The 27,824-nt window shown below is 42.5% G+C and overlaps 1 protein-coding gene across 4 annotated transcripts in view; it reads left to right on the forward strand.

Moving 5' to 3' along the window:
* STIM1 (stromal interaction molecule 1) overlaps positions 1 to 27,824 on the forward strand; it is a 190,742-nt gene that overhangs the window by 66,329 nt on the left and 96,589 nt on the right. Inside the window, exon 1 of one of the 4 annotated variants that reach the window (XM_032639352.1) lies at positions 12,996 to 13,062. The exons of the other annotated variants lie outside the window; for them this stretch is intronic. Coding sequence (XP_032495243.1) covers positions 13,011 to 13,062 — 52 coding nt within the window. The 5' untranslated portion in view covers positions 12,996 to 13,010. Of the gene's footprint in view, positions 1 to 12,995; positions 13,063 to 27,824 lie in introns of those variants that run through there. 4 annotated transcript variants of the gene reach the window in all.

Genomic DNA, 27,824 nt, shown 5'->3' on the forward strand with positions numbered 1-27,824 from the left:
AGCCATAGCCATGAGGCACTCCCCTTACTGTATTCTGGGTCTAAGACAATCAGTTCTTCTAAATTAGCTCACTTGGCTCACCCTGAGTTTCTCAGAGGACTGAGATCCTGAAACAAGTCCTATTACACTTGTTTTTCTACCATTGTCGGGCCACAGACTGTGAGATCGTTTATTCTTATCCCTTCATTTTTATAGGGGAGGAAACTGAAGTTCACAGTGCCATGGAACTAGCTCATGGTCATGTGACTAGTAAGTGTCAGCTGAGGCTAGACACCGGTCTTCCAGCTCCCTGCAGAGTGGTCTCTTCACTATGCCTTGTTGGCTCTGATATCAGTTTCCTCTTTCTATTTGTAATTCCTGTAGATTGTGAACTTGGTGAGGGTGAGGGAGCCAGGAAACTTATATCTTTTCCTTCTGTCACCCCCTCCTCCTGCCTAGGCTAGGCAGAGAAGATGTTCAGGGAAGACTTGGTGAAGGACTGAATAGAAACCTAAGTTGGCCCAGGAAGATCTCATGGGCTAAGCCAGAGGAAGACTAAAGAAAACAGATCCCTCCCGGTTTCACTGGAACATCTTTGATTTTGGTGATGATTCCTGTGGTTTGGCTTTGCTAGTGTTAAACGCAACCTTGGCTGGAGCATGGACGAGGTGTGGTTTGTGATACTGGTATTTTATCTGGTGAAAGCCAGATCTATAATGAAACTTCTGGGAAAATACCACATCTCAGCTAACTGAAGATCCCTTTGGGTTTTCAGACCCCTCCCTTGCTCTCCAGCAGCAATCATAGGACATAGAGATTGGGCGCATCATTGCTAACTCCATTACAAATAGATAACATTGCTTCAGTGCTTACTATGATTTCTGGAACTATTTTAGGTATTTCAAAATTCTTTTAATCCTCACAATTCTCCATGAGTAGTTACTATAATTTTTTTTAACCTTTCAAATCGATTTTATTGAGATGTAATTTACATATAGTAAAATGCACTCATTTTAAGTGTTCAGTTTGAGTTTTGACAAATATATACACCTCTGGAACCTCTCTCCTGCAATCAAGATATAGAACATTTCCATCAGTGGGTACTATTATTATCTTCATTCTACAGGGAGAACACTGAGGTACAGAGGAATTAAGTGATTTTTTCAAGGTCTCATGGCTAATAAGTGATAGAACCAAGATTTGAACCCAGGCTGTCTGACTCCAGAGCCCATGTTCTTGACTACTGTGCTATTCTGCCTTTCGTCTCTTCTTTTGTGGTCCAGCCATTGCCTGTCTTGCCCTGGTGGACAAGTGCATTAAAGAGTAAGATGACATAGGCTTAATAGTCTACGCACTAAAGGGGTCTTGAGGAGCAAGAGGCCCAGAAGTAGGCGGTGGAGAGGGATGAAACAGCTATCAGTACCACTAGAACCTCAGGACCAAAGTAGGCAGAACTACTTGCCTTATGCCCAGCCTTTGCCTCTCCAGGCCTGTGAAGAATGGGGTGGACTAGGGAGCCTGCTAACAGGGTATAATGTAGTGTCTGAAAAAGGAACTGGCTCCTAGGCTCACAGAACAAGATATAGAAATATAGATGATAGATCACAATAGTCTCATATGCTCTGAGACTGCTGTCTATGGTAGGCTGCAGCCAGTTCTGGGCTAGGCACTATAAGGGCAACATGGACAGGCCAGAGCATATGTAAAGGAGGCAAGATGGAGGGGGGCCTTGAAATCTAGTGCTTTGGAGAGGAATTGAAGGAGCCAGGTTTGGAAGCCCTGAAGAGAAAATGTAATCATTGTCTTCCTATTCTTGAAAGGCTGTTCTTTGGAAGAGAAAATCAACTTGTTTTCCTGTGTGGCTTCAGAAGGCATAATTAGAGCCCTATGGGTGGGCCAGTGTAGCATATTTTGGAAAAATTAAAGTTCAGTGGATATGAAATGCCTCATTAGCTTGTCATTTGTTTGAAGTACAAATAAGGTCAGATGTCTTTCCAATATTAAGGTTAATCTCTTGAATGACTATAAAATTATCAGGAAATTTAGTATGTTTCTCTTGGGGATTTTCCTCCTCCCTCTTTCTCTTTCTGAAGTATTAAGAACTCTAAGGGGTCAGGCTTAGTTCCAAATAGAGGGCTAGAGAATCTTATTGGTCTGGTTGCGGGCCCCATATTTTAGCTTCTGTTGATGATAACACATTGTGGCTTTTAAAAATGGACTACTCACAGTATGTTGTTTCCTTATTTAGTGTAGCTGTGAGGACTTGGCTCTGCACAAGTGACAGTGGTTCTTTGAGGGAGGATGATATAGTGCTCCTTGAATGTCACACCTGGCCTAGGCTTTACTGTGTTTGACCTCTCCAAGTCATGTCTATATATGCTCATCCACTGGAGAAGGGAACCTCTTCAATCTCTAGTTGGCTGGGTCTAGAAGTGTTTGCATAGCCAGCATTCTTCCATGATCATTTTGGTTATGGTATTGAGCTTAGAACACCCATTCATACTTTCTCTTTCCTCAGTGTGAGTGCTTACTGTAGGCTCTTGCTGTCCTTTCCTACCTTTAACTTGACTTAAAATCTCAAGTCAGTCTGAGAAATTCTAATAGTATAGAACCTCAAAAGAAAGGTGGTCAAGGTTTCAGTCTTTGGTCCTGGGAGAGCTTTGGACCCTGTGTATATTTGTATTCATTTTTCCCAGTTTTACATACCAAGGAGTATTGGGAACAGTCTTTGCCAAGTCACAGAAGATCATGTTGTATCCTTTTCCCCAGGGATAATGTGTGCCTGCTTGCTTTATATTTATATAATTAAAGGGGGGTTAAAAAACCCCTTAAGAACAATAGTCTGTGCCAAGATGACTTGATATTTCTAAGACAGAGAGGGGCTGACAACTTTTAAAATGGCAGTTTTTCTCTAACTAAAGTAGTTTGGATTGTTGTTTAATCTGATCCCCTGCTAATAAACAAGGAAGATTTTCCAAACTACTGTAACTCCCTATCACTGGAGTGGGCCATGCAGAGATAGGAGTGCTTTGACTTTACAACTGTTAAACAGAGACTAGCTACCTAGGGCCACAGGGAGGAAGTGCTGAATTTCTTAATGAGACCACCATCCAGAATGACTAAGGTTGGCATTAGAAGATGTGAGAAGGGGCAACTGGACCATGTCATCTGAACCTGGATCTTGAAACCCTTTCCTTCATTGAGGGACTGATTCTTACTAAATATCTGTACTAGCACCATACTAGCTTCTGGAAGGTACTGCTTTCCTTTTATGTTTGGGTCCAAGTTGGGTACAGGAGCTTTATTTTTCACTAGCATGTAACTGGGTCCTACACAGAATGTTGTTGTTTGGTCTTGCTTGACTATTTTCCTTTTTTTTTTAAATTTTATTTTTTATACAACAGGTTCTTATTAGTTATCTATTTTATACACATCAGTGTGTACATGTCAATCCCAATCTCCCAATTCATCACACCCACACTCCCACCCCCCACCCCACTTTCCCCCGCTGGTGTCCATACGTTTATTCTCTACATCTGTGTCTCAATTTCTACCGTGCAAACTGGTTCATCTGTACCATTTTTCTAGGTTCCACATATATGCGTTAATATACGATATTTGTTTTTCTCTTTCTGACTTACTTCTCTCTGTATGACAGTCTCTAGGTCCATCCACGCCTCTACAAATGACCCAATTTCGTTCCGTTTTATAGCTGAGTAATATTCCATTGTATATATTTACCACGTCTTCTTTATTCATTCGTCTGTCGATGGGCATTTAGGTTGCTTCCATGACCTGGCTATTGTAAATAGTGCTGCAATGAATATTGGGGTACATATGTCTTTTTGAATTATGGTTTTCTCTGGGCATATTCCCAGTAGTGGGATTTCTGGGTCATATGGTAGTTCTATTTTTAGTTTTTTAAGGAACCTCCATACTGTTCTCCATAGTGGCTGTATCAATTTACATTCCCACCAACAGTGCAAAAGTGTTCCCTTTTCTCCACACTCTCTCCAGCGTTTACTGTTTGTAGATTTTCTGATGATGCCGATTCTAACTGGTGTGAGGTGATACCTCACTGTAGTTTTGATTTGCATTTCTCTAATAATTAGTGATGTTGAGCAGCTTTTCATGTGCTTCTTGGCTATCTGTATGTCTTCTTTGGAGAAATGTCTATTTAGGTCTTCTGCCCATTTTCTGATTGGGTTGTTTGTTTTCTTAATATTGAGCTGCATGAGCTGTTTATATATTTTGGAGATTAATCCTTTGTCCGTTGATTCATTTGCAAATATTTTCTCCCATTCTGAGGGTTGCCTTTTTGTCTTGTTTGTAGTTTCCTTTGCTTTGCAAAAGCTTTGAAGTTTCATTAGGTCCCATTTGTTTATTTTTGTTTTTATTTCCATTACTCTAGGAGGTGGATCCAAAAAAATCTTGTCGTGATTTATGTCATAGAGTGTTCTGCCTATGTTTTCCTCTAAGAGTTTTATAGTGTCTGGTCTTAAATTTACGTCTCTAATCCATGTTGAGTTTATTTTTGTGTATGGTGTTAGGGTGTGTTCTAATTTCATTCTTTTACATGTAGCTGTCCAGTTTTCCCAGCACCACTAATTGAAGAGACTGTTTTTTCTCCATTGTATATCCTTGCCTCCTTTTTCATAGATTAGTTGAACATAGGTGCGTGGGTTTATCTCTGGGCTTTCTATCCTGTTTCATTGATCTGTATTTCTGTTTTTGTGCCAGTACCATATTGTCTTGATGACTGTAGCTTTGTAGTATAGTCTGAAGTCAGGCAGTCTGATTCCTCCAGCTCCGTTTTTCTTTCTCAAGATTGCTTTAGCTATTCAGGGTCTTTTGTGTTTCCATACAAATTGTGAAATTTTTTGCTCTAGTTCTGTGAAAAATGCCATTGGTAGTTTGATAAGGATTGCATCGAATCTGTAGATTGCTTTGGGTAGTATAGTCGTTTTCACAATGTTGATTCTTCCAATACAAGAATATGGTATATCTCTCCATCTGTTTGTGTCATCTTTGATTTCTTTCATCAGTGTCTTATAGTTTTCTGAGTACAGGTCTTTTACCTCCTTAGGTAGGCTTATTCCTTGGTATTTTATTCTTTTTGTTGCAGTGGTGAATGAGATTGTTTCCTTAATTTCTCTTTCTTATCTTTTGTTGTTAGTGTATAGGAATGCAAGAGATTTCTGTGCATTAATTTTGTAGCCTGCAACTTTACCAAATTCACTGATTAGCTCTAGTAGTTTTCTGGGGGCATCTTTAGGATTCTCTATGTATGGTATCATGTCATCTGCAAACAGTCACAGTTTTACTTCTTCTTTTCCAATTTGTATTCCTTTTATTTCTTTTTCTTCTCTGACTGCCATGGCTAGGACTTCCAAAACTATGTTGAAAAATAGTGGTGAGAGTGGACAACCTTGTCTTGTTCCTGATCTTAGAGGTAATGGTTTCAGTTTTTCACCATTAGAATGATGTTTGCTGTGGGTCTGTCATATATGGCCTTTATTATGTTGAGATAGGTTCCCTCTATGCCCACTTTCTGGAGAGTTTTTATCATAAATGGGTGTTGAATTTTGTCAAAAGCTTTTTCTGCATCTATTGAGATGATCATATGGTTTTTCTTCTTCAATTTGTTAATATGGTTTATCACATTGATTGATTTGCGTATATTGAAGAATCCTTGCATCCCTGGGATAAATCCCACTTGATCATGGTGTATGATCCTTTTAATGTGTTGTTGGGTTCTGTTTGCTGGTATTTTGTTGAGGATTTTTGCATCTACAGTCAGCAGTGATATTGGTCTGTAATTTTCTTTTTTTGAAGTATCTTTGTCTGGTTTTGGAATCCAGGTCATGGTGGACTCATAGAAGGAGTTTGGGAGTGTTCCTTCCTCTGAAAATTTTTGGAAGAGTTTGAGAAGGATGGGTGTTAGGTCTTCTCTAAATGTTTGATAGAATTCACCTGTGAAGCCATCTGGTCCTGGACTTTTGTTTGTTGTAAGATTTTTAATCACAGTTTCAATTTCATTACTTGTGATTGGTCTGTTCATATTTTCTATTTCTTCCTGGTTCAGTCTTGGAAGGTTATATCTTGCTAAGAATTTGTCCATTTCTTCCAGGTTGTCCATTTTATTGGCATAAAGTTGCTTGTAGTAGTCTCTTATGATGCTTTGTATTTCTACGGTGTCCATTGTAACTTCTCCTTTTTCATTTCTAAATTTATTGATTTGAATCTTCTCCCTCTTTTTCTTGATGAATCTGGCTGACGGTTTATCAATTTTGTTTATCTTCTCAAACAACTAGCTTTTAGATCTTTGCTATTGTTTTCTTTGTTTCTTTTTCATTTATTTCTGCTCTGATTTTTATGATTTCTTTCCTTCTACTAACTTTGGGTTTTGTTTGTTCTTTTTTCTCTAGTTCCTTTAGGTGTAAGGTTAGATCGTTTATTTGAGATTTTTCTTGTTTCTTGAGGAGGCTTGTATTGCTATAAACTTCCCTCTTAGAACTGCTTTTGCTGCCTCCCAAAGGTTTTGTTTGTTTGTTTTTGTTTTTGTTTTTTTTTTTAGAGGTACGCGGGCCTCTCACTGTTGTGGCCTCTCCCGTTGCGGAGCACAGGCTCCGGACGCGCAGGCTCAGCGGCCATGGCTCACGCGCAGCCGCTCCGCGGCATGTGGGATCTTCCCGGAGCGGGGCACGAGCCCGTGTCCCCTGCATCTGCAGGCGGACTCTCAACCACTGCGCCACCAGGGAAGCCCCCTCCCAAAGGTTTTGGATCGTTGTGTTTTCATTGTCATTCATCTCTAGGTAGTTTTTGATTTCCTCTTTGATTTCTTCAGTGATCTCTTGGTTATTTAGTAACGTATTGTTTAGCTTCCATGTGTTTGTGTTTTTTACATTTTTTATCCTGGAATTGATTTCTAATCTCATAGTGTTGTGCTCGGAAAAGATGCTTGATACGATTTCAAGTTTCTTAAATTTACCGTGGCTTGATTTTTGACCCAAGATGTGATCTGCCCTGGAGAATATTCCATGTGCACTTGAGAAGAAAGTGTAATCTGCTGTTTTTGGATGGAATGTCCTATAAATATCAATTAAATCTATCTGTTCTATTGTGTCACTTAGAGCTTGTGTTTCCTTTGTAATTTTCTGTCTGGATGATGTGTCCATTGGTGTAAGTGAGGTGTTAAAGTCCCCCACTTTTATTGTGTTACTGTCGAATTCCTCTTTTTTTTTTTTTTTGCGGTATGCAGGCCTCTCACCGTTGTGGCCTCTCCCGTTGCGGAGCACAGGTTCCGGACGCGCAGGCTCAGCGGCCATGGCTCACGGGCCCAGCTGCTCCGTGGCATGTGGGATCTTCCCGGACCGGGGCACAAACCTGCGTCCCCTGCATCGGCAGGCGGACTCTCAGCCACTGCGCCACCAGGGAAGCCCCGAATTCCTCTTTTATAACTGTTAGCAGTTGCCTTATGTATTGAGATGTTCCTATGTTGGGTGCATATATATTTATAATTGTTATATCTTCTTCTTGGATTGATCCCTTCATCATTATGTAATGTCCTTTGTCTTTTGTAATAGTCTTTATTTTAAAGTCTATTTTTTGTCTATTATGAGAATTGCTACTCTGGCTTTCTTTTTATTTACATTTGCATGGAATATCTTTTTCCATCCCCTCACTTTCAGTCTGTATGTGTCCCTCAGTCTGAAGTGGGTCTCTTGTAGACAGCATATATATGAGTCTTGTTTTTGTATCCATTCAGGGAGCCTGTGTCTTTTGGTTGGAGCATTTAATCCATTCACGTTTAAGGTAATTATCGATATGTATGTTCCTGTTACCATTTTCTTAATTGTTATGGGTTTGTCTTTGTAGGTCCTTTTTTTCTCTTGTGTTTCCCACTTAGAGAAGTTCCTTTAGCATTTGTTATAGAGCTGATTTGGTGGTGCTGAATTCTCTTAGCTTTTGCTTGTCTGTAAAGCTTTTGATGTCTCCATGAATCTGAATGAGATCCTTGCTGGGTCGGGTAATCTTGGTTGTAGTTTCTTTCCTTTCATCACTTTAAATATGTCATGCCACTCCCTACTAGCTTGTAGAGTTTCTGCTGAGAGATCAGCTGTTAACCTTATGGGAGTTCCCTTGTATGTTATTTGTCATTTTTCCCTTGTTGCTTTCAATAATTTTTGTCTTTAATTTTTGTCAGTTTGATTACTATGTGTCTTGGTGTGTTTCTCCTGTGTTTATCCTGCCTGGGACTCTCTGCGCTTCCTGGACTTGAGTGGCTATTTCCTTTCCCATATTAGGGAAGTTTTCGACTATAATCTCTTCAAATATTTTCTCAGGTCCTTTCTCTCTCTCTTCTCCTTCTGGGACCCCTATAATGCGAATGTTGTTGTGTTTAATGTTTTCCCAGAGGTCTCTTAAACGGTCTTCATTTCTTTTCATTCTTTTTTCTTTATTCTGTTCTACGGCAGTGAATTCCACCATTCTGTCTTCCAGGTCACTTATCCGTTCTTCTGCTTCAGTTATTCTGTTATTGATTCCTTCTAGTGTATTTTTCATTTCAGTTATTGTATTGTTCCTCTCTGTTTTTCTTTGCTCTTTCATTCTTTTAGGTGTTTGTTCTTTAATTCTTCTAGGTCTTTGTTAAACATTTCTTGTGTCTTCTGGATCTTTGTCTCCATTCTTTGTCTGAGGTCCTGGATCAACTTCACTATCATTATTATGAATTCTTTTTCTGGAAGGTTGCCTATCTCTATTTCATTTAGTTGTTTTTCTGGGGCTTTATCTTGTTCCTTCATCTGGTATAAAGTCCTCTACCTTTTTATTTTGTCTATCTTTCTGTGAAAGTGGTTTTCCTTCCACAGGCTGCAGGATTGTAGTTCTTGCTTCTTCTGTCTGCCCTCTGGTGGATGAGGATATTTAAGAGGCTTGTGCAAGCCTCTGGTCGTGGGTGGAGCTGTGTGTTGCTCTGGTGGGCAGAACTCAATAAAACTTTAATCCACTTGTCTGCTGATGGATGGGGCTGGGTTCCCTCCCTGTTGGTTGTTTGGCCTGAGGCAACCCAGCACTGGAGGCTACCTGCCTCTTTGGTGGGCCTAATGGCAGACTCTGGGAGGGCTCATGCCAAGGAGTACTTCCCAGAACTTCTGCTGCCAGTGTCCTTGTCCCCATGGTAAGCCACAGCCACCCCCACCTCTGCAGGAGACCCTCCAGTACTAGCAGGTAGGTCTGGTTCAGTCTCCTATGGGGTCACTGCTCCGTCCCCTGGGTCCCGATGCGTACACTACTTTGTGTGTGCCTTCCAAGAGTGGAGTCTCTGTTTCCCCCTGTCCTGTTGAAGTCCTGCAGTCAAGTCCTGCTAGCCTTCAAAGTCTGATTCTCTGGGAATTCCTCCTCTCATTGCCGGACCCCCAGGTTGGGAAGCCTGACATGGGGCTCAGAACCTTCCCTCCAGTGGGTGGACTTCTGTGGTATAAATGTTCTCCAGTTTGTGAGTTACCCACCCAGACGTTATGGGATTTGATTTTATTGTGATCGTGACCCTCCTACCGTCTCATTGCGGTTTCTCCTTTGTCTTTGGATGTGGGGTATCTTTTTTGGTGAGTTCCAGTGCCTTCCTGTTGATGATTGTTCAGCAGTTGGTTGTGATTCTGGTGCTCTCACAAGAGGGAGTGAGTGCATGTCCTTCTACTCCGCCATCTTGAACCAATCTCCCTACACAGAATGTTTAGACAAGAATTTTCTAAAGACTCAGACATGGCAATAGGACAATAAATATAGTTATTGAAACTAGATAACCTGGCTTATAAAATGCTGTTTGATATCTGAGGCTCTCAGAAGATAGGCAGTGCCATCACAGTTATCTGGTGATAAGCTGGAAGAAAGATGAGACATGGATGTGGGTCACGATGAGTTTCATCCGAAAGGCCCTTCTAGCTCTGAGATTCTATGAGTCTTTTAGACCTTTCCATTCCTGAAAATTCTAGAACTGACTTTGTGCAGTGATTCCTGGAAATCTTACAGGCCCAACAAGGGGTCAGGAGAGTGGGTGACTGTGACGAAGTTGAGGTTACCGCTGATCTCATTTCTGCATTTCTGCCCACCACTGCTCTGCCCTTAGGCCAGAGAAATACAGATATAAAATAGAGCCACTTATGTTATGTGTGCTTTACCACAATTAAAAAAATCCCACAGGCTTATACTTTGTCCATGATGTTGATCTGTCCTTTTCTTATTTGACCCTCTCAACAGCTTGTGAAATGGGCAAGAAAGTGCTTATTAAGCTCTTTTTAGAGGTCCAGAAAAGTTAAGTAACTTGCTTGTCTGGATTACACACTAGATTGACTGGTATCCTCAGTACTTTCAACAAGTGTTGTTGAATAAATGAATGAACCAGAACTGGAGCCCACATTCTCTGCTTCCTTGGCCAGTAGTTTGCTACTATATTCTTCTGAGCCCTCTGGGGGCCTTCTGTGAGCAACTTTAGGATTGGTTGGGTTTTGCTGGCCTTTCCTTTGGGATTCCCTCATTCCATAGCTGAAGCTGTGTGCACCCGTTAGAGAGCATCATCCCAATTGTGTTCCCTACAAAGTGGGAAGGGAAAAAACACTCCACCCACTGTAATTCTTTTTTTGCTACTTGTTTTCTGGTATCTTCATGTTATTGCTGACAGAAGTGACTCATAGACTTCACTATGTGATTTTCTTGGTTAAGAGAACTTTTTCCTTAGCTCTAGAAGAAATTAATTAATAGTTATGTGTGGTTAAGGCACAGATGTTCAGCAGCTTTACCCAGAACACAAGAATTCTCTCTTCTAGCTAAGGCCAACATGTTGCTTTGGTTTGGTAAAATTCTGTAGCCATTGTGTGCTTAGCTATGTGTTAGGTGCAATAGAGGAAGTCCTTGGGCTGAGAGGCTCAGAGTTCAGCTGGAGAGATAAGACACATATATAAACAGGAAAATAATATGAGACAGTTTTTAATAAAATACAAAATCAAATAGTATACCTGTAATTATTTAAACATGGGGAAGAAGTCATAAGGGACTTAGAAGGTATAGTGGAAAGAGTGTGTGCTTTAGTATTGTGGGCCATTGACAAGTTAACCCTCTGAACTACTTTCTTCTTTTCTGTGAAGCAGGCATAGTGATAGCAGCCTTACAGGGTTGTGAAGATCGCATGAGGGTAATGTGTCTAAGGCACCCGCATAGTGTCTGATGCATCGTGGGCATAAAACCAGTGGTAATTCCCTCCTCCCCTTTTCCAGGAGCCTTCCTAGAGGAGCTAAGCCTGAAAGGTTGATTAGGATTTGGGGGAAGGGAAGAGTGGAAGAAGGGTGATGGGAAGAGGGGGGATGGGAAGGTTCAGGTCCCATGAGTATGTCAGTCTGGTGGGAATGGAGGGCATATGGAAGAAGCAGTAAGAAGTAAAGCTAAAGAGACAGAAGTTTAGGCTTTATTTAAAAGAGAGGTTGGGGACTTCTCTGATGGTCCAGTGGGTAAGACTCCGTGCTTCTAATTCAGGGGGCATGGGTTCGATCCCTGGCCAGGGAACTAGATCCTGTGTGCATGCCACAACTAAGAGTCCGCATGCTGCAACTAAAAAGATCCACATGCCGCAACTAAGACTTGGTACAGCCAAAATAAATAAATAAATATTAAAAAAAATAAAAGAGATGTTATCATGGGAAGGTTTTTTTTGAGCTCTCTATACTGGTGTATATATATGTATTTAAAAGCCCCCCCTTTTTTTTTTTTTTGCGGTACGTGGGCCTCTCACTGTTGTGGCCTCTCCCGTTGCGGAGCACAGGCTCCGGACACGCAGGCTCAGCGGCCATGGCTCACGGGCCCAGCCGCTCCGCGGCATGTGGTATCTTCCCGAACCAGGGCACGAACCCGTGTCCCTTGCATCAGCAGGCGGACTCTCAACCACTGCGCCACCAGGAAAGCCCTAAAAGCCCTTTTTGTACTCTATTGTGTAGTACAGTAGCTAGGGGCTTGAACTCTGGAGCCAGACTACCTGTCTCTAAGTGCCACCACTTAGTTTATTTCTCTGTGCCTTAGCTTCTTGATCTGAAAAATGGAGATGATAATAATGATACCTTGTAAGGCTGTTGTGAGGACGAATGCGATAACAAATAGAAAGTGCTTGAATAGTGCCTGACACATAGTACCACATAAATGTTAGCTGCTATAATTATTGTTGTTATTCTTTAAATGAAATGAAACTTCCGTAAAACAGTGTATGCCCTTACTGATGGACTCTGATAAATTAAAAAAAAAATCTGATCTATTAACTCAGGGATTGTCGTCTGTACTTTGAAGACCTTTGCTCTAGGTAGTGAAGAGTCATCACCGTGGTGAGCCTGCATAAAGTGGTGGTAAACAAGATCTGATCGGGAAGTGCAGGCTGAATTAGAGGGAGGAGAATTGGCAGTGGGCTCTTGAGGTAGGATGTGTCCACGTTAAACCATCTAGTATAATAGATTTGTTGCATGCAGAGGAAACTCTTGGTGGGGTTAGGCAGTAGATGTGTAGGACTTGGGCAGCCTTGTCAAAGAATTTGAGTTCCAGTGAGGGGAATGCAGCAGTACCACAGCAAAGAGGGCTGCCATAGAAAAAGCATTGCTACATATTTTCTGAGTGAATAAATGTTGTCTGAATGAAATAGGGTGATCATTGAGGACTGCAGGAGGCTGGAAGCTGTTCTCAGAGGAGGCAGTATGTGGATTGGGCTTGAAGGTATGGTAGGATTTGATATTGGGGACTGCATGGAGGTGAGAATGGGCGTAGAATATGATCAAGTTGGTCACCAAACTTCAACCCACTTTCTCTATTTCAGAGCAGCTCTCCTTAAATAGCCATTAGTATCTAGATTGCGTGTGGCAGTCCTGTCATGTGGGCTGCAAAAGTAGCCCGCATTTCCTGAGAAGTGTGGTCTGTGGTGCTCAGGTGGCACATTGCCAGCTTCTTTGCGGATTTTCAAGTCCCACAGGGGCCAGGCTGGGCTGGCATTCTGTGGGGTCGGGATGGGGCATGGGAAGGGTGCAGCTGCTCTCTTCCATTTGGATAGTGTTTCAGGTAAGGGTCTGAGTACCTGCTCCCCTACCCTTCTTTCCTGTGCTGCTTGTGCTGTGTGCCTAGGCTGGGCCTAGCTGGAACATGGGTTTGGTGACAGGTGGGTAGGGTGGCAGGGACTACCGAATTTGCAGCTTCCACTGAATGGACTTTAGTTTGATATGAGCTGTTTGCTTTGCTCTGTGTTTGTGCATTAAAAGGACTTTTGTCTTCATCTTTGGCTCGCTCAAGGTTAAAGCACTAATGGTTGCATTTGAACTGAACTGTTTCTCATTTTGTCTGGCTTTAAGTCTTAAGACAATTAATGGTGGTATCCACCAGCAGAGCTCTTTGGGAGATAAGGGCTCTGGTTGCTGTGGGAGGCTGTGTGCAAGACAGGAAGAAGTGTGTGAGGGCAAGATAGAGAAGTCTCTTGTAGAGTCTCAGAGCTTATGCTCAGAGCTTTGGGTCTGTTTGAGTGCAGGTAGAGTTTGGTCCGTTACAGAGTCTGATGAACTTTACCTGGAGCAGATGCCCCAGAGGGGTAATATAATTTTTGAAACAACCAGGGCCATGACATATTTCTTTTATCCCAAGGCAACTCCTCTGCTAGGAACCTAGGACTACTCTTTTTTTTTTTTATGGCCGTGCCAAGGAGCTTGCGGGATCTTAGTTCCCAGACAGGGGATCAAACCCGGGCCCTCAGAAGTGGAAGCACAGAGTCCTAACCACTGCCAGGAAATTCCCAACCTAGGGCTGTTTAGTCTGCCCTTAGAGACCTCTTCTGCCCTGTCTGTGCAGGCTCAGCATTCTAGCATCTAGATGTTCCATATTCTCTAAGGCCAAGCCAATGGCCAAGCCAATCTTCTCTGGGAAGTCTTTCCCTGACCCTTAAAGGAGAATTAGTCATCTTGCTTCCACAGAACGTGGTATATCCCTTGATTATAGCTCTTTCCTTGTATCCTGATTGCCTGCCTTCTCCACTAGAAGGTAAGGTTTTGTTTTTGTTTTTCTGGTAAAGCTATTGATTTTTTTTTTAATAAAAAGAGATTATTGGGACTTCCCTGGTGGCGTAGTGGTTAAGAATCGGCCTGCCAATGCAGGGGACATGGGTTCGAGCTCTGGTCTGGGAAGATCCCACATGCCATGGAGCAACTAAGCCCGTGCACCACAACTACTGAGCCTCTGCTCTAGAGCCCACGAGCCACAACTACTGAGTCTGTGTGCCATAACTACTGAAGCCCGCATGCCTAGAGCCTGTGCTCCGCAACAAGAGAAGCCTCCTCAATGAGAAGCCTGCTCACTGCAACAAAGAGTAGCCCTCACTCGCTGCAGCTAGAGAAAGCCCGCGTGCAGCAATGAAGACCCAACACAGCCAATTAATTAATTAAAGGGGAAAAAAAAGATTATTTACTGCTGAACAGAGCTCTTTCCAAAAGAGCCTCAGGCCAACTCAAGTTTCTAAGAAGAAAATCTTCTGGAATAGATGAAAAAATATATCAAAGAACAAACACGCCTTTCCTTCATTCTTCCTCTCCGTGTAACTCCCATAGTCATATTACTAAGACTTGAAAAACACAAATTATCACTTGTATATATAAAACTCACATAAATGATAGAAGCAAATGAATTAGTAAAAAATGGCTTCATCTACAACAATGGAGCATAAACTAAAAGTTAAGCTTTTTGAAGGCAGAGGTTGTGTGTGTGTGAGTGCGTGTGGCTCTAACACCTAAGTTGTATGCAAGGTAAACATCAATCATAAAGAAAGAAAGAAAGAATGAATGATTTAATGATGGAGTTTTAGTACTTTTCCTTATTAAAAATTCAAGATCCCAACTGAGTTGATTTTGTGGGTGGACCTCAGGCTGGGGCTAAATATGATGTCTCTGTGCAGACTTTAGAATCGTTTGAGATGTTCTCCCCTCATAGGGTGTTTCTCCCTGACCTTTCCTTTTTCAGCATTCCTCTCTTTTCTTTAATTGCTATTTAAAGATCTGTATGCTGAGGAAGAGCTGGTGGAGGGGAATGTTTCCCTGAGGACATGGTGTCTAATAGCAGCCAAGGCTTTGTGGTTGATTAACTCACTGATTGAATCGCTGACTTTCAGGCATCAAGGGAGGGAGCATGGGTATATGTAAGCAGAGTTTAAGAACTCTGTGTGCATGTATGGTGCGGGGTGGAGGTGGTGGAGTGGTGGGAGTGGTGGTAAAATGAAAAGAGAATGGTCAGAGAAATCTAGAGTTTTAAACTCTTCCTAAATACAATGTTTTGAATTTTCCTTTTTGTGATCTAGAGTCAGAGTAGATTAGTAGAAAGAGCAGAAGTCAAGAGACTTGACTTTCTTCTGCCGCCACCTCATATCTAGGACAAATCACTGCTGCTCTATTGGTCTCATTTTTCTCATTTGTCAAGTGGGAATTGGGAGTCTCTGCCCTGCCTGATTCCCTTGACTGTAGTGAGGATTGGTGAGATGTTGGATGAGAAAGCTCTGCACAACAGAGGTAATGGTGCCCTGATCAGAGCAGAAGAGGAAAATGACTCTGGTCACCCTTTCATCTTTTCTCACCAGAGACTTCCTGTCTCTGGAGCAATCAACTATCGTAGCCCAGTCCTCGATGCTCAGGTTCCTCTGACCTTTCTGTGCTTTCTAGCCTCTAGATAGTCATTCTTCATTACAGTTGTCCCAGCAAGGCCCTCCATTGCCTCCGGCCTCCCTCTATCAGAGCCCTCACCAGAGTGTCTTGCCATTGCCTGTTTGGAAGTGGCTATTAAGAGTATAGGCTCTGGGGCTTCCCTGGTGGTCCAGTGGTAAAGAATCCGCCTTCCAATGCAGGGGACATGGGTTCGATCCCTGGTTGGGGAACTAAGATCCTACGTGCCAAGGGGCAACTAAGCCCGCGTGCCACAATTACTGAGCTTGCAGGTCTCAACTAGAGAGCCCGCGTGCTGCAAAACTATAGAGCCCACGTGCCACAACTAAAGAGAAAACCCGCACGCCACAACCATAACGAAGAGCCCGCATGTCGCAACGAAAGATCCCTCATGCCTCAACGAATATCCCGTGTGCTGCAACTAAGACCCAACACAGCCAAATAAATAAATAAATAGATAGATAAATAAATAAATAAAATAAATATTTTTTTAAAAAGAGTATAAGCTCTAAAGAGGGAACCCTCCTACACTGTTGGTGGAAATGTAAATTGGTGCAGCCACTATGAAAAACAGTATGGAGGTTTCTTAAAAAACTAAAAACAGAGTTGCTGTATGATCCAGCAATCTCACTCCTGGGAATATATCCAGATAAAACTATAATTCAAAAAATAATGCACCCCTATGTTCATAGTAGCAGTATGCACAATAGCCAAGACATTGAAACAACCTAAATGTCCATCAAAAGATGGATGGATAAAGATGTGGTACATATATACAATGGAATATTACTCAGCCATAAAAAAGAATGAAATAACGCCATTTACAACAACATGGATGGACCTAGAGATTATCATACTGAGGTAAGTCAGAAAGAGAAAGACAAATACCATATGATATCACTTATATGTGGAATCTAAAATATGACACAAGTGAACTTATATACAAAACAGACACACAGACATAGAGAATAGATTTGTGGTTGCCAAGGGGTGGTGGGTGTGGGAGAGGGATGGCTTGGAAGTTTGGGATTAGCAGATGCAAACTATTATATGGATAAACGACAAGGCCCTACTGTATAGCCCAGGGAACTATATTCAATATTCTGTGATAAACCATAATTGAAAAGAATGTGAAAAAGAGTGTATATATAACTGAATCAATTAGCTGTAAAGTAAAATTAATGCAACATTATAAATAAACTATACGTGTGTAAATTAAAAAAAAAAAAAAGAAAAGAGTATAGGCTCTAGAGTCAAGCTACCTGGGTTTGAATCCTTACCTTTACAACTTACTGGCTGTGTGCTCTTGAGCAAGTTACTTAATCTCTCTGTGCCTTAGTTTCCTACCTGTACATGAGGAGAATAATAGTAACTACCTTGGGATTCCCTGGTGGTCCAGTGGTTAGGACTCAGCGCTTTCACTGCTGTGGCCCGGGTGTAATCCCTGGTTGGGGAGCTAAAATCCTGCAAGCTGCGTGGTGTAGCCAAAAAAAAAAAAAAGAAAAGTAACTACCTCACTAAATTACTGTGAGAATTAAATGCAGCAGTATATGTGGAGAGCTTAGAATAGCACCTGGCTTATGGTAAGCATTCAAAAATGTTCTATATTGTTATAATAATTATTACTTAACTCTCTAATCCCTGATTGGAACTCCTGTAGGCTGGGCACTATATCTCTTTCCTCACTGTATCCCTAGCCCTGTTCCACAGGATTGGAACAGCAGGCATTTGCTAAGAACTTCTGGAATGAGAGTTTATGTTTGAATACTGTATTTGCCATATACAATACTAACTTTACGATTGTGAACAAGAGACTTGTCTTCTCTAAACCCTAGTTTCCACATCTGTTAAATGACAATCATGGGACTTCCCTGGTGGCGCAGTGGTTAAGAATCCGCCTGCCAATGCAGGGGACACAGGTTCGATCCCTGGTCCGGGAAGATCCCACATGCTGCAGAGCAACTAAGCCTGTGCGCCACAACTACTGAGCCCGTGTGCCACAACTACTGAAGCCTGCGCACCACAACTACTGAAGCCTGAGCGCCTAGAGCCCATGCTCCGCAGCAAAAGAAGCCACTGCAATGAGAAGCCCGCGTACCGCAATGAAGAGTAGCCCCTGCTCACCACAACTAGAGAAAGCCCATGGGCTGCAACGAAGACCTAACTCAGCCAATAAAGAAATAAATAAATTTAAAAAAATGGCAATCATGATCCTTGTTATGCAGGGCTGATGTGAGGATTGAATATATATGAACTGCCAGGAATTGTGTAAATGTAGTTCCCCACCACACCTGCCAGCTGTGTGGCATGTGGGGCCCGGGAATCTGCTGATTACTATAGTACCCCATAGTGGCCTGCTGAACCCAGGGTTGCTCCTGCGGTGATGTTTTCTGGATATTTTGGCCTAGGACGGAAGAAGGAAGCAGTACCTTGGGATTTCCCTTAGGGTTTCCGGCCTTTTCTGTCTGCCTTCCCTACTTGTTCTTATTTGGATTTTAAGTTCCTAGAATAGCCAAAATATTTTTCTGCCTCTTAGTTTCCCAAAGTGTCTTAAGCAACCAGACCACTTTGGTTTTGGCTCCTTTAAGCTTGCTCTGTATGGTCCTTGTCATTCTTCATTAGCTGTTAGTATATTCTGCTTATTTTCAATTTCCTGACATGTATTTTTTCCGAGACCAAAACAGCACTCAGATCATCTGAGGCAAACCCCTTTATCTTATTCACTCTAACTAGTGGGAAGCATACTGACCTGTGAGGTAGAAGACCCGGGTTCCAGTGCTGCCTCTGACCCAGTCTAGCTGTGTGACACTGGGCAAGCCTCTTTCCCTTTCTGGGTCTCAGACAGCTCATCATTAAAGTGAAAGATTTGAACCACATAAGTGGTTTCTAAGGGTCCTTAAATTCTATGGTGTGAGTTTGGACATGTCATTTTTCTTTTTTTGAGGGTCTTAGCTTCCTAATCTGTAAAACTAAGTGGGTTGGCCTGAATAATTTATAGTCAATTCTAAGCCTCAGTCGTTTCCTTTTTCTCTGCCTTGTATTACTTTCTGGAGCGTTTCTGTGACAGTTAACAGCTGTGGACAGGAAACCCGTGAACACTTCTAACTTGGCAAAGGTTGCTACGCCCTCTGAACCTCACCCCAGCCCATTTCCTGTGTTTACAGTGTTTGGCTTTTTTGCTTAGTGACAGGCCTGACAGTTCATACTCCAGTTCTGTCTCCATGGCCTGGTGCAGGGTAGACCAAAATGAGCGCTAATTTGGGAGCTGGGAGACAGGGTTTCAGTCTCCATTCAGCTGTGTGACCTTAGGCAAATGACCTTGCCTTTTAGGGTTCAACATCCTCATCTGTAAAACCAGAGAATTTAACTAGTGAGTCTTTCTGGCTCTGATATTATAGGATATGAATATTTGCCTCCCTTTTTATTACCCCTGAAGAGCCCTTGCTTTAGCCTGTTTCTTCCACATACTCCAACCTGGAAGGGACACAGGGGAGCTCCCTTCGCATTTCCTATGTGGGACAAAATAAGAGGAAGAAAGAAAGTCAAACAACTGTCTTGGGCCCAAATTGGCAGCAAAGAGGAGTTGAGATGGGAGGCTGGTGTGGCCGAATTGCCTAACAAATCAGCTATATGGTTGGTAACCAGGCAGATACCAATAGGCACTTATTATTATGAAGACTCTGGAGATAGATAGTATCCCAGTTCCAGCCCTACTTTCACCATTTATGTGACTTGAGTAAGTCATGTAGTATATCTGGGACTCAGTTTCCTCATCTTATATTGGGGATAATAAAGGTACCACCTTCACAGAGTTGTAAAGAGACACCATATGTAGAAGTTGCTGCATAGTTCTTGTGATGTTCATCCTCCCTTTCTCCCTTAGGCAGTTAGAATGTCCTTAATTCTGTTCTTGTGGAGATAGCAGCAAGACAGTCAAGTCCCACTCCAGAGGAGCTAACAGGCCACGTGGGGGACATAATTCAATTATGATTAGAAGAAACCTTATGAGGTGGTGCCTGGACCAGACTGGGTTCAGTGCTCTGACCTCAGAAGGGGAGACTCATAGGGGCTGTAGTGGTTCAAGAAGGTTTCCTGGTGGAGATGGACTTTCCCTGGGCCTTGAAGGGCCAGCAAGTCTCCATTAAACATGAGGAGCTGAGGGGAGAGTAATTCTAGGTACCCGTCTACACCCTTTGTCAAGCTGGCACTTTGTATAGGTCGGTTTCACATACATCTCATTCTCCCATCAGCTAGGTAGTTATTATTCAAGGGATATATTTTCAAACTTTTAAGAGAAAAAAAATGTTTTTGAGTCAAGGGGAAGACATAACATTTATCCAGACCAAACTAGTTTTACTTCAATCAACGGGCTAGGTAGTTTTCTTGCATAATCTTAAATACTTAGAAAATTGTGTTATTATGCCACATTTTACAGATGAGGAAACAGTGCCTCCAAAAGGTTAAGCAGCTTTTTCAGCTCAATGTTAACAAGTTACAATGACAAATCAAAGGAGTTCTTCATAATAATTGAGTACAGCCAAAGCCAGGTTAGGAGATACGTATAATTTAGCAGTTCTCAGTTGTGTTTATTCACCCAAGTTCTCAGTAATGTGTAATAGTGCTTATCTTTCTGAGATGGCTATCTTATTCCTTGCTTGCACCCTATACTTACCCTATACTTGCTCTTAGTAGTAATTCCCAATTTTCTAGATCCCCCGTGCTACCATTGACTTAAATTCTACCTCCTCACCTCAAACTTAGATCCCTTAATTCTTTTCCCAAATATTGATCAGGTTCCTACCATAGACCTAGAGATGGATGCAAATACTGATTCCTGCTTGTATCTTTTACTGTAGTGGTTAGACAGACAATTAGAACAAAAACAACTTGGTAGTAATCAAATGCTTACTGTGTGCCATGCTCTGTTTGAAGCACTTTAGATGTATTAACTCATTTAATTTGCACAACTTTATGAGATAGGTACATATTATTTTCTATTTATTTTAAGATAACGAAATGAGGGGACTTCACTGGCAGTGCAGTGGTTAGGACTGTGCACTTCCAGGGGGCCCGGGTTTGATCCCTGATTGGGGAACTAGGATCCCAGAAGCTGTGAGGTGTGGCCAAAAATAAATAAATAAATAAAATGAAATGGGGCATCAAGAGGTTGAGTAATTGGTCTAAGTGTGATAGAGGGAAGCACAGGGAATATGAGAGCACAGAAGAGGGGCTCCTAATCTAACCCTAGGTGTTTCGGTGCAGAGAAGACTTTTTGGAGGAATTAGAAAAAGCCTGAGTAAAATCTTGAAACTTGAGTAGGAGTTAGTCAGGCATAGAATGGGGCAAGGATATTGCAGGCAGAGGGTACATCACGTACAAAGCCGCAAAGTGAATCTTGTGTATTTATGGAATTGCATGTGGTTTAGTGCGGTGAGAGCGTGGGGTATGCGTGAGTGAGCGGCATGGGGTAAGGCTAGAGAACTCGGAAGGGACTACCTCTTGAAAAGCCTTGTATGCTTTGTTCATTTATATTCATTATATGGGCCAGGGGTTTCCAGTCTTGGGGATCTGAAGCCCTGAAAAGGGTCCTTGAGGGGTGTCTCATGAATCCATATTATTTCCACTATCATTTTTCAGTTGGTGGATACTAAAAGTACAACCATTATTATATGGAGCTTTTTTGAATTACTCATTGAAAAAAAGTTAGGAATCACTGTTGTAGGAATTTGGGAGCCCTGCAAAGTATTTTGTTTTTAAATTAGAATTTTTATTGAGATAATTATAGCTTTATCTGCAGTTTTAAGAAATAATATAAGGGCTTCCCTGGTGGCGCAGTGGTTGAGAGTCCACCTGCCGATGCAGGGGACACGGGTTCGTGCCCCAGTCTGGGAAGATCCCACAGGCCGCGGAGCGGCTGGGTCCGTGAGCCATGACCGCTGAGCCTGCGCGTCCAGAGCCTGTGCTCCGCAACAGGAGAGGCCACAACAGTGAGAGGCCCGCGTACCGCAAAAAAAAAAAAAAAAAAAAGAAATAATATAGAGATCACTGGGAAACTTTGTGTAGTTTCCCCCACAGTAACATTTTGAAAAACTGTAGTATAATATCACAATCAGAATATTGACATTAACACAATCCACTGATCTTGTTCATATTTCCTCACTTTTACATGTATTTGTGTGTGTGTGTGTGTGTACCAAGTTCTGTTCCAACACCGTAAGGATCATTCATGTTATCTTTCTATATTTTTTTTCTTTTTTCAGCCGGCCAAGTGGCTTGTGGGGTTCTTAGTTCCCCGACCAGGGATCGACCCAGGCCCTTGGCAGTGAAAGCGCCAAGTCCTAACCACTGGACTGCCAGGGAATTCCCTCATGTTGTCCTATAATCACACCCTTCCCTCCCATGCCCTTCTGTGTCCCTAACCCCTCTATCCTCCATTTCTAAAATTCTGCCCTTTAAAAAATGTTATATAGGGCTTCCCTGGTGGTGCAGTGGTTGAGAGTCTGCCTGCCGATGCAGGGGACACGGGTTCGTGCCCCGGTTCGGGAGGATCCCACGTGCCGCGGAGCGGCTGGGCCCGTGAGCCATGGCCGCTGAGCCTGCACATCTGGAGCCTGTGCTCCGCAACGGGAGAGGCCACAACAGTGAGAGGCCCGCGTACTGCAAAAAAAAAAAAAAAAAATGTTATATAAATAGAATTGTGGAGTTTGTAACCTTTTTGAACTGGCTTTTTTTGCACAGCATAATTCCCTGGGACTTCACCCAGGGAAGGTATGTGAATCATTACTTCATTCCTGTTTATTGCTGAGTAATATGTAAGTACTAGAGTGTAACCATTCACCTGTTGAAGGACATATAGCCTGCTTCCATTTTTTGGCCATTACACATAAAACTTCTATGAACATTTGTGTACAGGTTTTTATGGGAACCTGAAAAGGATTTTATTCAGGACCGTGGTCTAGTCAGATTTGAATTTTAGAAAAATTATACTGACTGCTTTGGTAGAGGATGAGTTTAAGAGAGACTAGAGCAGAGGCAGGGAGATCAGCGAGGAAGCTATTGTAGTAACCCAGGCAAGAGACTTTGAGACCTGAACTCCGTTCTCTGTGAGCTGGAATGTGCTTTGCCAGAGAGGCTTTTCCTCAGAAATCGCATCAGGCTTGTGCAGATGAGGGAGCAGGGTCAGGGAGCCTGGGCTGTAAGGAGGCTCAGGCATACTTCATTCCTAATAGTCAGTCGCTCTTCAGGGGAATTGCTCTGCCACCATAGCTGAGAGCTGCATCGGGTAAGGAAGGGCTGCGAACCTAGTTCTTAAAACGATCATCCTGAGTGCCAGGTTTTTCAGTAGGTGTTCTTGGTTATCTTCTCTCAGGAAAATAAGAAGGGGGCCCAGTTAGCTTCCTTGTATTGTTTGAGTGGAGGCTTATATGGGGCAGAAAGATGGTGAGAAGTTCTCTCCTAGTCTTGGTCTCTTTTGGAGCCTAGGAATGTGTTCTCTAGTAAGCCAGCCAGCAGTGGGCCTGGGAGGCTTGAGGAAGAACCTCTTGTTGCTATGGAAACTGTAATCCACATTGTTTTTACCCCATGCAGTGGTGTGCCTGGCTCCTCAGTGTTTATATCTTCAAGGCCTTTATCACTGTGCTCTTGGGGCTGCTGTGATAAGCACTGATTATTGGGAGCCAGCCCCACTTCTGAACCCAGAGGGTATAATCCTAGAGGGTCCACTAATAGGTTGGACCTCTCCCCAGGGCACTGCGCCAAGTCCCTATCTGGGCTGGTCCTTGGATGGCCACCCCAGCACTGTTAGAAAACTCTTCCTAGCAGAAAGATGTTTTGAGTTGTTTGTAATTATTTTTTTGGCCATCTCAGACCCTGACAAGTACTGGCCAGGACACAGGAATGTTTGGGTCAGGCGCCAGATCAGAGAATTTGGGGTGGCTTTTGAACGAGAGTGTGTTGAATTTCTCTGGGACCGTCACACTTCTTGGCACAGACGTCTTTAGAATGTAAAGAATGTAAAGACCTGTGGTGTGTGGGACCCCAGAGCTGAGAAAGTGAATCTTCCAAACCTGTATGCACCTTTCAGTTGTCGCTAGAACCAGGTACTGTGCTGCCTAGCCCAGGGCCAGACACAAGGGATACTGGAAAAATCAGACTCCTCCTGCTGTAGTTGGGAACATGAGACTCACAGGTAAAGCAAAGAATAGAGAACTGACAAATGAACGACTGACATTTTTATAGGGGTTTACTGATTTTAAAGAACTTTACTGATTTTTCAGATAAGAAAATTAATCCTTAGGAGTAGTCAGGGTGTAAGAAAGTCAGATTCAAAGACCTACATCTACCACTTATGTAATTCAGTATATATTTTAATAATTAGGGGGTAGGAATGGAGGGGACCCTGGAGGCCAGAAAAGTGTGTCTTACTTCTCTTTGTACTGCCACTGCCTTTAGCTAGCTATTTCATCAAATAGCTGTTTGAAAGTCATAAATGAGTGTTAAAATGCCAGCATGTGAGCACTGAATTTGGGGTCAGACACTTCTAATTCAGTCAGAAAGGTTATAGGTTTAAAAGTGCAGGCAAATAGGCTGTTAAGCAGATGGGCAAGGGTCCAAAGCCCTGCAGGAGACCCAGGAGTAGGCACCAGGTGTCAGAACAGCCAGAAGGACCAGAAGCCCAAGTTATTGAGGGCATGGCCTGCTTGGTGGGGACTAACTTTAAGGATTAACCATCTTCTGGAAGGATGCTTCTTGTGAGATCAAAATTTGAAGAAAAGAATACTGAGAGGAGGAAGATGGTAGAAATGGGACACAAAGGGGTGACTGAGTGCCCCTCTAGTGTCTTTTTAACTTTGTTTCTAAGTCCTAGTGAAGAAGGGGCCTTTGGCTAGTGCTAGACACTGAAGAAGTTAAGGCAAAACCGGGAAGTTATGTTTTACCCTGCTTGGGGAATGGCACAAGCTCAGTTAGGGCTTCTGAATTTGCCCTTAATAGACAAACACAACCTAATGGAACCCATTCCCCGCTACCCCTGTTTGTTGGCCTTGGAGAGTAAGAATTAGTCATTCTAAGAAGCCCTGTTGCACAGGCTCATCTGGGTCTCCCAACCATAGTCTTGCCACAAGACATGGTATAAGAAGATTGTGAGGCTTCTCACCAGTCAGAATGACCATCATTAAAAAGACTACAAATAACAAATGCTGAAGAGGGTGTGGAGAAAAGGGAACCCTCCTGCACTGTTGTTGGGAATGTAAGTTGGTGCAGCCACTATGGCGAACAGTTTGGAGGGTCCTCAAAAAATGAAAAATAGAGCTACCATGTGATCCAGCAATCACACTCCTGGGCATATATCTTGAAAAAAACTATAATTCGAAAAGATACATGCACCCCTATGTTCATAGCAGCACTATTCACAATAGCCAAGACATGGAAATAACCTAGATGTCCATTGACAGAGGAAGGGATAAAGAAGATGTGGTGTACATGTACTATGGAATACTACTCAGCCATAAAAAATGAAATAATGCCATTTGCAGCAACATGGATGGACCTAGAGGTTATCATACTAAGTGAAGTAAGTCAGAAAGAGAAAGACACATACCATATGATACCACTTATATGTGGAGTCTAAAATATGACACAAATGAACTTATCTATAAAACAGAAACAGACTCACAGATATAGAGAACAGACTTGTATGTGCCAAGTGGGAGGGGGGTGGGGGATGGATGGATTGGGAGTGTGGGGTTGGCAGATACAGACTATTATATCTAGAATGGATAAACAACAAGGTCCTACAGTAGAGCACAGGGAATTATATTCAATATCCTATGATAAACCGTAATGGAAAAGAATATTAAAAAATATTACATATATGTAAAACTGAATTACTTTGCTGCACAGTAGAAATCAACACAACATTGTAAATCAACCATACTTCAATAAAATAAATTAAAAAAAAGTTAGTGAGGCTTCTAATCTGGTTCTAACACTATTTTGCCAGCCCACCTATGGCAAAACAACCCCATTTCATGGCCTCAGTTTCCTTCTCTACTTGTAAAGTGAGCAGTGGCCCTTAATGCCCTCCAAAGCTCCTCCAACTCTGCCATTTAGAGTTTGAGTATGATGAGAGATCCCACTATCTGTTACTCCCATTCTATGCCAGGAGCTTTTGCAAGATTGGCAAAAAGAACCCTTTGACTTTGGCCTATTTGTTTATTTATTTATTTATTTAGGCTGCACCAGATCTTAGTTGCAGCATGTGGGATCTTTAGTTGTGGCCTGCAGACTTCTTAGTTACAGCATACGAACTCTTAGTTGTGGCATGCACGCGGGATCTAGTTCCCCGACCAGGGATCGAACCCGGGCCCCCTGCATTGGGAGCGTGGAGTCTTACCACTGGACCACCAGGGAAGTTCTGACTTTGGCTCTTTTAATAAATCAAACCATGTGAGGTGCTGTGCTCCTTGCTTTTGGGTTGCTGTGCTTAGGTAGCCTTCCCTTCTGCCCCCACTGCCTTCTACCTGTTGTTCAGACTGTGCTGTCTCCTGTTGCTCTGGTCTCTTGACCCTTTACCATATTCTACTTTGTGTTTTTGTAACTCATATACTATACTCATTCTAGTACTTTCTGTGAGCAAGGACTGTTATTTGTTCATCTCTGAATTTGCTCCTTCATGCAACAGGTTCTTTTGGGCATTCATTTGTTTATTCAACAAATGTTTATTGAAGCCCAACTGTTGTGCTAGGGACTTTGCTAGGTGCTAGAGTTTGGCTAGAAGCTAGGATTCAGCCACGAAGAAGATAGCCATGATTCCTGCTGCTATGGAGCTTACAGTTTAGTGGAGAAGAGAGATATTAAGCAAAGTATCACACAAATAATTACAATTGTGAAAAGTGTTGTAAATGAAAAATATAGGGTACTTTGGAGAAAATATAATTTGGGCCTAAACTAGTTTGGGAAAGAAGATGAATCAAAGAAGATTCTTTGGAGAAAAAGTATTTAAGCTGAGACTAGCAGTATGAGTCAGAGTTTGCAGGTTAAGAAAGAGAAGAGCCTTTCATATAAAAGGAATTCAAGGTGGTTCTCAACCTGGGCTTCACATTAGCATCATCACCAGGTATAAGAGAGTATACGAAGCAACAGGACTGGTGCTTCATACTGGTGCTTACTGGTGGGAGTATAAAGTGATACAACTGCTTTGGAAAACAGTTTGGCAGTTACTTAAAAAGTTAAGCATACCCCTGTCATCTAACCCAGCAGTTCCACCCCTAGTGGAACTCAAGGAACAAAACACTCATTTTCACTCAAGAAAAATGAAAACATGTGTACACACATAGACTTATACACTAACGTTCATAACCTTTATTTGTAACAGCTAGAAATTGGTTAATGGATAAACAAATTGTATATCCATTCAATGGAATACTACTCAGCAATAAATTGGAGCAAACTACTGATTCACGTGACAGCATGGTTGAATCTCAAATCATGCTGAACAAAAGCAGCCAGACACAAAAGAGTACAGAGCTGTGATTATATTTATTTGAAGTTCTAGAAGAGGCAAAACTAATTTCTAATGATAGAAATCAGATCAGTGGTTGTGTGGGGACGGGGATTAAGGTTGGCACTGAAGAGCCAAGTGGGAGCATTTTGAGACCATGGAGGTGTTCTAGATCTTAATCAGGGTGGTGGTCATATGAATGCATATGTTTGTCAAACACATAGAACTGTATACTTAGAATGGGGGCATTTTATTGTGTGCAACTGTACCCTAAAAATATCCATGCTCCATTTTTTTTTTTTTTTTTTTGCGGTATGCGGGCCTCTCATTGTTGTGGCCTCTCCCGTTGCAGAGCACAGGCTCCAGACGCGCAGGCCCAGCGGCCATGGCTCATGGGCCCAGCCGCTCCGCCGCATGTGGGATCCTCCCGGACCGGGGCACGAACCCGTGTCCCCTGCATCGGCAGGTGGACTCTCAACCACTGTGCCACCAGGGAAGCCCCATGCTCCATTTTAATAAATGTCGAAAAAAAAGGCAAAACTTATCTATGGTGGTGAAAGTCAGAATAGTGGTTACCGCTGTGGGGTCGTGGTAGTAGTGATTGGAGAGGGACAAGGGGAGGGAGTCTTCCT

The sequence above is a fragment of the Phocoena sinus genome, chromosome 8 (genome assembly GCF_008692025.1).
Source record: "Phocoena sinus isolate mPhoSin1 chromosome 8, mPhoSin1.pri, whole genome shotgun sequence".
Taxonomy (NCBI): Eukaryota; Metazoa; Chordata; class Mammalia; order Artiodactyla; family Phocoenidae; genus Phocoena; species Phocoena sinus.